The sequence below is a fragment of the Myotis davidii genome, unplaced genomic scaffold, assembly GCF_000327345.1.
Source record: "Myotis davidii unplaced genomic scaffold, ASM32734v1 scaffold2663, whole genome shotgun sequence".
NCBI lineage: Eukaryota > Metazoa > Chordata > Mammalia > Chiroptera > Vespertilionidae > Myotis > Myotis davidii.
In genome coordinates this window covers 282,824-294,027 of record NW_006296287.1, presented here as the reverse complement: position 1 = coordinate 294,027, position 11,204 = coordinate 282,824, and the positions used below count along the sequence as shown (strand labels likewise).

Sequence of the window (11,204 nt, the reverse complement as noted above, 5' to 3'; positions counted from 1 at the left end):
CCTCAACCCTTTGTAATCTCTCTTCTACTCTCTAGCTCTATGAATTTGCTTATTCTAGTTACCTCCTATAAATGAAATCATATAGTATTTCTCCTTTTGTGTCTGGCTTATTTCAGTTAGCATAGTTTTCAAGTTGTAGCATGTATCAGAATTTCGTTCCTTTTTAAGGCTGAATACTATAACACACATATATACATACATACACACACATAAAAATGCCACATTTTGTTTATTCATGTTTCTGCTGATGGACACTGGTTATTTCTACATTTTGTCTGTTATGAATACTGCATGAAAATTGGGGTACAAATATTTGCTTGAATCTCTGCTTTCAATTCTTTTCGGTATAAACCTACGAGTGGAATTACTGGATGATATGGTAATACTACATTTAATTTTTTAAAAATATTTTTATTGGTTTCAGAGAGGAAGGGAGAGGGATAGAGAGATAGAAACATCAGTGATGAGAGAGAATCATTGATCGGCTACCTCCTGCCCTCCCCCTATTTATGGGAGATCGAGCCTGCAACCCAGCCATGTGCCCTTGGCTGGAATCGAACCTGGGACCCTTTAGTCCACAGGCCGATGCTCTATCTACTGAGCCAAACTAGCTAGGGCTACATTTAATTTTTTTTTAAGAACCATCCAACTGTTTTCCTCAGCAGCTACACCATTTTGCATTCCCTACAGCAATGTAGGAAGGTTGTAATTTCTCAACATCCTCACCAATCCTTATTTTGTTTGTTTGTTTGTATGATTTTTGGTAATAGCCATCCTAGTGGGTGTGAAGTGGTATTTCATTGTGGTTTTGATTTGCATTTTCCTAATGACTGATGATGTTGAGTATGTTTTCATGTGCTTATTGGCCATTTGCATATCTTTGGAAAATTGTCTATTTAAGTCCTTTGCCCTTTTTTAAATTGAGTTGTCTATTTTTGTTCTTTTTGAGCTGTAGGAGTTTAGGCCTGCTCTTTTTAAGCAAGGCTAAAAATACTATGTTGAAGTAGCCATTTTAGTTTGGATTCTGATTATTGTTTGTACAGCATTTTAATTACGATTTATTAAGAACACTGGAATATTCAAAAGGATTCATGGCATATTTATTGGAAAGAGCACAGGTTTCAGTGTGAGCCTAAAATTCAAATCTGGACTCACTTAATCAGTGTGATATTGATTTAACTGTTACTCAAAACAGGCATTGTTTTGATGATTAAAAAGATAATGAATGCATATAAAATCTCTAACAGAATGATATGTACTTAATGAATGGTATCTTTTGCGATTCCTATAATTATTCTTTAGTCAAATAGGCAAAATTTTCATTGAAGGTAGAAGGTTTAACGTGGTTGTGCTTTCTTAAACACGCCTCACCTTAACCTTAAAACTAATTAATCTGAGCAAGATTATTCTTTGTATATTACTGCCTTAGTTAAATATTTGTCTTTTTTTCTTCTATTTCTTTTTTTTTTCTTTATTGATTAGGGGTTATTTGTCTTTTGATCACTAAATATGTAGAGGGTTTAAATCCTTAACTTACAGGATAACGCTTTGTCAATATGCTTTATCTGTTTTAAATAGCACAGGAGGGGCTTTCTACATAGACATTATGGAATACATCAATTTTAGTGCTCCCTGGCCTGTAATACAGATAGATTAGATAATTATATATCTATTTTGGAAGTTGGTCAAAGGAAAGGAAATTAATTTCCCAGCTTGTAAAAGAATCTTTAGAACCCCTGTACTTTTTTTTCTTCAAAGATGGTTAATCCCTGATACTAGGCTAGTCTTTTATCCATTGTATGTATACTTTGGCCTAAAACACTAGACATAAATACTTCAAGAAAACCATGGGACTTTACTGAATTAAATTGTAAATTAGCTTCACCTATGGTATGCTCTAAAGAATAACATACACTGACTAGATTATGGCTAATGAAGTCTACGAGTTCTATTTTTTTTTTCGAGTTCTATTTTTTAAATGTTTTTATTGATCTTAGAGAGAGAGAAACATCAATGATGAGAGAGAATCATTGATTGGTTGCCTCCTGCATGACTCCTACTGGGGATCGAGCCCGCAACCCAGGATGTGCCCTGACGAGGAATCGAACCAGCGATCTTTTGGTGCCACACTGGCCAGGGCTACAAGTTCTATTTATAACAATTGCAAAGATTTTGAGCTTCTAATTTAATTTAGGGTTTACAAGTCTGGAAGAGTTTTTCATTTCCTTGGCAGACAATATGTTGCTTGAGTCTTAACACATTGCGGACTAGTAGTTTTATTGCAAGCTTTACCCAGTGGCCAGATAAATTTCTATTGAATGAGTACAAAAAACGTTTTACATAAATGTTAAAGGCATGCCTTAAAATTAAATACCCATTGCATTTTGAAGTTATTTATTACATGTTCTTACAAGCTACTATCTTTTTAAAGTAAAACACTGTAATATGAAAACACGAGAATTTGCGTGATCTGTCTGCAATGTGTTTTAATAACCTAAGCCAGTGGTTTAGAGAAACTACTCAATTCACGTAACATGAACTGCAGCACTTCTCCAAATCTCTCTCTCTCTCTTTTTAATAATTCTTTTTTTTAATATATTTTATTGATTTTTTACAGAGAGGAAGGGAGAGAGATAGAGAGTTAGAAACATCGATGAGAGAGAGACATCGATCAGCTGCCTCCTGCACATCTCCCACTGGGGATGTGCCCGCAACCCAGGTACATGCCCTTGACCGGAATCAAACCTGGGTAGTAAAAACGGATTATTTATAATGAAGTATTTTCTTTCCCCATCCAAGTAAACTCCTCCCCTGGTAACCACACAGCTGTTACAGTAGTCTTTGGGAGAGAGGCCATGTGTTAATTTTCCATTCTTTAAGTCCCCCAACACTAGACAAAGGTACAGCAAAATCTGAATTCTCCTTAGCTTTCTCTGCCCAGTTGTCTGTGTCCATGGGCCATGCATAAATGCATACAAGGTCCTTGGTTTGATTACCTCCCATTCACCCTCCCTCCATCTCCAACTTTCTTTAAGGCATACTTTTAGGCATGTTAAACTTCAGTATCTAGATATATTGCTAGTAATAATCTTTCATTAAGATCCCTACAGATGCATGTTAGTTGGAAATTTTTTTTTGCATTCTTGGTAATAATAAGAGAAAATATTTTGTTTTTATGACAAGGCAGATTAATAGTTTAATTAATAGAAATTTTAAAATAGATTGTTACTTTGATACAATTAATTTTAAAGGTTCTATGTGTTTATGATTGGAAGGATTGATAATGAACTATGTATTTTGTTTATTAGGTTGTCTATCAAGAACCTACTAAACCACGCATTTTTTGCTGAGGATACAGGACTGAGGGTAGAGTTAGCAGAGGAAGATGATTGTTCAAATTCATCTCTGGCTTTACGACTCTGGGTTGAAGACCCTAAAAAATTGAAAGGCAAGCACAAAGACAATGAAGCTATTGAATTCAGTTTCAATTTAGAAAAAGATACCCCTGAGGAAGTAGCCTATGAAATGGTAAGTGAATGCTACTGCTATTTCCCCTGCCCTTTAGAAGTATCAGCATTGATTTCCTTTCTCATTGCTTTCTTTTTTCATTTTCTCCTTTTCTTTGTTTACATTGATATTGTACTATGAAATGTATTGCTACAGCAGAGTATATTAACTTTGTACACACTATAAAGACTGATAATATACTACCTTTGTTAAGAAACAGAACACAATTGGTATCTTAGAAGCCATCTGTGTGCCCCTCCAGGTTGCATTTCCCTCGCTCATCACCACCAGCAATATCTATTCTGACTCTTGTGTCATTCCTTTGCTTTTCATTGTAGTTTACCTAAGTAACATACGGTTTTGTTTTGAAAACCTGAGTGGCGAGCACACACCCCACTGGTTACTGAAGTTACTCCTGGGTGAAGCTGCCCAGAAGAGGAGGAGCTGAACAGAACCTCTCAGTTATTGTTTGGCTTCAGCTTCCTGAAGGGGTTACAAGAGCCCCTTCTGGGGAAGTCAGTGGGTGAGGTCACATGGGAGTCCAGGGAACTAAACACGTGGCTCCCCTCAGTCAGTGCACCGGCGGGGCTGTTGTGTGGACCAGAATGAGTTGTCTGGGTCCTCAACCTGGGCTGTTGCAGTGCTTGGAGGGAGAGCTTGCAGGAGCTTCATTCCGCAGCATGTGGTCATAGTGAAGTACAGATACTGTGAATCAGGCTCATCTGGGCATTCTGTCCTCAGGTTAAAAAGAAGAATGGGCCCTGGCCAGTTTCTCAATGGTTAGAGCGTCAGCCGCTTCTGGTCAAGGGCACGCATACCTCGGTTTCAGGCTTGATCCCTGGCCACAGTCGTGGTGTGTGTTGGAGGCAACCAATCGATGTGTCTCACATCGATGTTTCTGTCTCTTCCCCTCCCTTCCACTCTCTATTAAAATCAATGGAAAAAATATCCTTGGGTGAGGATTAACAAAAAAAAAAGAAGAACAAGAATGGGACAGTGACAGTGGAGATCTTGGAGACAACAGGTCTTTCTTTCTAGTCACACTCTTCTAAGCGGGAATGATTGCCTTGAACATATGGCACACAGCTCTCATCCTGGTATCTCCCTTCACTGTCCTCATAGATTTCTCTGCCTTTCTCCTGTATTGGACTTCATGTTCCTAAATCCCACATCTTTCTCTTCCGTGGATTACTCTTTTGTTATGGTGCCATACTTCCTCTTTTAGCGTCTTAAGAAAAGGTACATGGGAGGTAAATTCTTTGAGACTTGCATATATAAAAAGTGTCTTTATTCTGTCTTCATATTTAACCGATTATTTGGCTGGCTAAGGCATTTTAGGTTGTGCAGTTAAAAAAAAATTAAGAGTCATTGCTTTTCTAGCTTTCAGTATTGATATTGAGAAGTGCAAAAGTTGTTCTGTTTTCTGGATCTTTTGCACGTGATCCATTTTTCCTCTTTGGAAGCTTATAATATGTTGGCATTCTCAATATTCTAAAATTTCACAGTGATGTGTCTTGATTTGGGTCTATTTTCATTTACTGCCTTGGATACTCAGTGGACCCTCCCAATCTGTCAACTCATAACCTTCATTTATTTATCTTTAAACTTATTTATGTATTGTTAATCCTCACCTGAGGATGTTTTTCCATCAGTTTTTAGAGAGAGTGGAAGGGAGAGGGAGAGACACAGAGAAAGAAACATCGATGTGAGAGAGACACATTGATTGATTGCCTCCTGCATGCTTCCCGTCCAGGGCTGGGGATCGAGCCTGCAACCGAGGTATATGCCCTTGACCAGAATCGAACTCGGGACCCTTCAGTCCGAGGGCCGACGCTCTATCCACTGAGCCAAACTGGCTAGGTCCAACTCATACCCTTTAGTTTCTGGGAGATTTCTTGAAGTATTTTATTGATGCATTCTTCCCCCTTGTTTTCTCTTTCTGGAACTGTTATTATTTGGATGTCGGACCTCTTGAACTGTTTCTCCAATTTTCTTACCTTTTCTATGTTCCATCTTTTTGTCTTTTTATTTTCCTTTCTGGCAGATATTATCAACTTTATCTTCTAACCCTTCCATCGAGTTTTTCATTTCTGCTATCATGTTTTTAATTTTAAGAGTTCCTTTATACTTTGGTCTTTTTCTTTTTTAGAGTAAAAATCGTGTTCTTTGTGGTGTTGATGCAATATTATCGCATCTTTCTGTAACCTTAGTAAAGGGAGTGCTTTTGACATTTTTTTTCTCCCTGCATAGTCTCTTTACTCCAATTTGCTGGCTTTTTCCTTTGTTAGCTTTGTGCTCCATCTTCTTGTTAGAGGCTTTTCTCATATTTCTCGTAATTCTTGGCTGGCTGCTGGCTGTTCATGATTAATAGTGGAAGAGTGTATTAGTTTTCTATTGCAGTGTGACAAATGATCACAGACGTCTTAGTGGCTTAAAACAACACTCATTTATTATCTCAGTTCTGTAGGTCAGAAGTCCTAGGGGGCTTCGCTGGATTCTCTGCTTGGGGTTTCGCAGGTTGAAGTCAAGGTGTTGGCCACCAAGGCTCTACTCTGGAGGCTCTGGGAAAGAATCTGCTTCCAGGCTCATCCAGGTTGTTGGCAGAATGTAATGCTGTGCAGTTGCAAGACTAAGGTCCCCATTTTCTTGCTGGCTGTTAGCCAGGGGCCACTTTCAGTTCTTTCACATGCCCCCACGTCTCCTTTAAGTTAGCAATGGCATGTTAAATCCTTCCAGTGTCACCAGCTGGTAAAAGGCTCAACCAGATCATCTCCCTACCTTCATGTCATCATTTGCTCAGGTTTGAGAATCAGGAAGGGACATCTTCCAGGGGCCATCATTTGCCTACCACAGAGACTGACATGACAAGCTGATAGGACCGTATGACTGCTTGTGTCAGACTTATTAACTTTGACCTCTACCGCAGGGTATCTGGGTGAGCCATTAATTGGGGAATCTCTGACATCAATATTTGTTGGCTTTTCTTCTTGGATTGGTCAGATCCCCTAGAGAGGAATCTTTCATTGTCCTTCCTGGAGGGTAAGGGTCTGGTTACTGGTATTTTGGTAGCCACGTGGAGAAGAGGGCTAGAAGTTTCTGCATATGGCATTCAGCATGCATATGGTCGCTTAATCTTTTTGTTTTCCACTTGGAAGCCATATCCTCAATTGTGCCTGGTGTTCCATAGTCCAGAGAACTAAACTGCAGACTCCTTGGGTAGGGGAGAAGCAGTCACTGAAAGAAGTAGAATGGAGGGCGGGGCACAGGATCCTACATATCTGTTTTTCAAAACCCTTTCCCTTAGTCTTCCTTATTTTAGTCATCTCTTTTGATTTTACCCAGTTTTGGAAGTACCTGGTACTACCAGTCTCTGCACCTTGTGAGTAGTGTTAAGCGTGAATGGGAATCTCAGCTTTCTCTAGTTCACCTCTTTTAGGTTTGCTAAGTCAGTTATTATCTACTTGTTTTCCGTATTCAAAGGAGTCTCAACTATTGTTGCTGTTGTCTTTCTCTTATTCGCCCTGTCCTTATGGGCTTATAACTTAAAAATGCATTTACTATGGGTTTTCGGGGTTTGTTTGTTTTTTTAGCTTTTAAAGGGAGTGAACTTAATATATGAACTCCGTCTCACATTTTAATCATCTTTCAACTACCAGGAAATTTCCCCAAGTCAGCAGACTCCCAAGACATACTCTAAAATGCAGATTGTAGGACTGAGAATGATAGGCTATAGCACCTCCCCAAGTCTTTTCTACTCCTCAGCCCTGGTCCTCTCAGACAGCAAGTCCTTAACTTCTCACTCCTCTAACACCTAGCACGCTGTAGTACTTTGCTGTTAGCATACTTCCCTCTGCCTAGAGTGTTGATCTGTAAACGTCATCTACACTCAGTAGCCTGCCAAGTTCCTTTTTCTGTTTGTTTGTTTTAATCCAGGTCAGAGTTTATCTTCTTCTGTGATACTTTCTCTACTTCCTCCTGAGAGGCATGTGCTCCTTTAGGGCTTTTACAGCAGCTCATTTCTACCTCATTTCATTTTAAGCTTGTATCTGTCCCTCAGCATCAGATTGTGTGCTCATATAGGACAAAGGGCCAACTTAATCACCTCTATGTCTCTAGAGCCTATTGTAGGCACTTAATGTTGCTGAGTGTGCAAACCCTTTTAATGTCACAAAACAGGGCAGTCATAAATACCCTATAATAAGACTGCATGTACTGAAACATCAAGTTATTTGCTTGTTTGATTTAAGACCAGAATTCTTTTAACAATGCTTGGTGATAGTATTGTTTTCCTTTTGTTGATTAAAGACTCTGACATTTACCTATGTCTAATTAAGAAAGAACATAGAAACTGTTATTTGATAGCATTTGGGATTTGGGGGCACTAAATAACTCCGCTAGTTTAAAAAAAAAAGGTTAAAATCTTAAATGTTAGATGTGAGGGCGGACCTTGCTGCAAACATCTATCACCCCATTGATCCCCAGGGTTAAATGTTAAAGATATAGTTTGCTGTTTATGTTTTGTTTGTAGGTCAAGTCAGGATTCTTCCATGAAAGTGATTCCAAAGCTGTTGCTAAGTCCATTAGAGACCGCGTGACCCTGATAAAGAAGACAAGAGAGAAGAAGCCAGCTGGCTCTTTAGAAGAACGCAGGGATTCGCAGTGCAAGTCTGTGGGGAGTGTTGTCCCTCCACCCCAGAATACAGCTCTGCCCCCTGCTCCTGCTCAGCACACCGCAGCTGAGTGTGAAGAAACTGAAGTCGATCAACAAGTTCGACAACAGCTTCTGCAAAGAAAACCACAGCAGCAATGCTCCTCTGTTACAGGTAACATAGTTATAACTTATAAAAATGAACAATGCCTGGCTGGTGTACCTCAATCATTTTGGCCTCATCTCATGCACCGAAAGGTTGCTGGTTCGATTCCGTCAGGACACATACCTGGGTTTCGGGCTTGATCCCTGTAGGGGGGGTGTGCAGGGATCAAGCCCGAAACCCAGGTATGTTATGTGCTTACATCGATGTTTCTCTTCCTCTCCCTTAAAAAAAAGTAAAAAAATAAAAGCAAATAAATGTGTAATTATATTCCCTTATCTTTAGATAATACTTTTTTATTTTTTAAAGTATTATCTATCATTTATCAGTCCTTTTACAAATTCCCTGAAATAGATAAGCCAGCGAGTTTTATTTGAAACTGTTCTGTTACATGACTTGCCCAAGGTACTGGTGGCATAAGGATTAATCTTTCTACCATTTTAAGGGTCTAAAATAAGTCCTTTAATATAGAAAACTAGGAACTAAAGGGTATGATTTTTTTCTTTAAAAAGGAATTTTCTAAACTTTAAGACCCTTTGTATTTTGTACTCAAGTATAAAATTAACACAGTGCCTCTAATTTTTCTATTGTCATGCATTCTCTTTTCTAGAAGGATATAGCATTTTCATAGTAATAGCTAATTGTTGTATAATGACAGTATTATTCTCTAGCTAGCTTCTAGGAGAATAAAAAAGAATATGACATTTAGATTTTACTGAAACCCTATTGACAAGTATAGGTTAGTTAAGGATATATGTGAAATGGCCAGCAAATGGATTTGATTTTTATGTGATTTTTTGTTTTCAGCTTTTGCTTTACTAGGAAATTTTTGCCATTCTACCATGTCAGCACAGAGTTTGCACTGAGAGTTTTTGATTAATTCTGCATTGTACATATTTTATTTGAAGATGTCTCAGGTTGTCAGTGTAAAAAAAAATGAAAGAAACACTATTTCCTATGCCATTTTGACCTGGTGCTTCAAGTTTTCACTTCTACCTGTTGCTTATTTTCTTTGTTCTAGGTGACAATTTATCCGAGTCCGGAGCTGGATCAGTTCCACACTCAGATGCAAGTCAGCCCAGCACAGGCTATTCCTCGGACCAGGTGATGGGCTCTCAAATGGTTTCTAGCATCCCACAGGCCGAAATGAATGTTCCAGGGAAGATTTATCCACCCCAACAGCTAGTAGGACATTACCAGCAGATTTCAGGGGTAAGATGATCTGTTATATTTTTAAATATATAATCAGTATATTTACTGTAAATGGGAGGGTTTATCTTTAATCGTTTTTGGGTTTTTTTTCTTATTTGACTGTTACAGAAGCAGCCACAGCTGGCTCAGCCCCAGATTTTGCCTTTGGCTCAAAGTCAGTCCACTGTTTTGCCTGTACATGTCCTTGGACCACCAGTCTCACAACCCCTGGTGTCTCCATTAACTGTCCAAAAAGTCTCGCAGACAAAGGTAAGATACATTTTAGAAGCCCTGTATTCAGTTAAACATATCTACCACTGCCTAGATTTTCTGCTAGGCAAAGGCTCTCTTTCATAAATTCATCATGGTTTTTATAAAAGTCACTGAAAGCTGAAAGTTTCTGCTTTCCTTCACCTACGACATTCTTCTTGAGGATGCACCTAAACTAACATTGTATAACTGGAATCTTGAGACATTGCTCATATAATTGGAAAAGAAACCACCCTTAAGCTTTGTCAAGCCATTCCTCTGCTCAGTATGTGAGTACAGCACAGCTCCCTTTTGATTCCATTGAAGGCCATTCAGGGGCCCATTGGGCTTCACAAAAGATACACTCAGTACGACAGCCATACCCAGTGGCACATCAGGAGTCCATATCTCCAGGTTCTTCAGTGCCACAAAATCAGATTATGCATTTGAAGAAGCCTTTTTTCCAAGCCTGTATTCAGCAGTGTATTCTGCAAGAATCTGAAGCTCATGCAAGTCATTGGCAGCCAGAGGGTGGTATTGAAAGTGTAATTCAGCCTCTGGAACAACCATCTTATTCTGTTCAACACACTTATCCAGGACTATCACAGAACTTCCATCCTTCCTTTGAAGGCTCCCGAGCAGCTGCTCTTTGGGATACATCCCTGGAACAAGCTTATTACCCATCATACTCAGCTTACCCAATCCAGGCTCCAGCACAGCCTGTTTATATACTGCCAGCCGGAGAGCATCCTCTTTACACTGTACAACCATCGGGATCACAACCAACTCATTCTTTGCAGACTTCTTATCCAGTCTCACCCACTGGTACAACCCTCTTATTCAGCCCCAGGCCAAGGGAAGCCTGCTTTTCCAGTGCAACTTCCAGTTCAGTCACCTTTTCCAGACCAGGGAGCATATAGGATCCAAGCAGCTTACCCTGTGCAACCTATGGAACAGCCCACTTACCAGGCACTATCTCTATAGCATGCCCCTTATGCAGGACAAACTTATTACACCATCCAGACAACTGAACAGGCAACCTTTATAACCCAGCATGTATACGCTGGAAACCCTTCTAATAGCAAGAAAACACATATTACAAACTGCAGGTCAGAAATTGTACTCAGCACCACCTTATGTAGCACAGACATCTGAACAACAAGCCTATTTAACACAACCTTAAGGTAATAATTCTTCAACAAAAGACATTTAACATCAACCTTAGATACACAGACATATTCTTTTATATATATACTAGGGGCCCGGTGCACGAAATTCGTGCACTGGGTGTGTGTGGGGCGGGGGGAGTGTCCCTCAGCCCAGCCTGCCCCCTCTCACATACTGGCAGCCCTCAGGCGTTGACCCCCATCACCCTCCAATCGCAGGATCGGCCTGGGCAGGGCACCCTCATTTCCCCCCATCACTGGTTCTGCCCCCAGCTACACT

The 11,204-nt window shown here is 39.7% G+C and overlaps 1 protein-coding gene across 1 annotated transcript in view; it reads left to right on the top strand.

Annotated features, from left to right (window-relative positions):
• Positions 1-11,204, top strand: part of WNK3 (WNK lysine deficient protein kinase 3) — a gene marked incomplete at its 5' end in the record, with an annotated part of 68,520 nt that overhangs the window by 5,145 nt on the left and 52,171 nt on the right. Inside the window, 4 exons of the mRNA XM_006771328.2 lie at positions 3,309-3,528; positions 8,036-8,330; positions 9,340-9,530; positions 9,639-9,779. Of these exons, the coding sequence (XP_006771391.1) occupies positions 3,309-3,528; positions 8,036-8,330; positions 9,340-9,530; positions 9,639-9,779 (847 nt within the window). The remainder of the gene's footprint in view (positions 1-3,308; positions 3,529-8,035; positions 8,331-9,339; positions 9,531-9,638; positions 9,780-11,204) is intronic.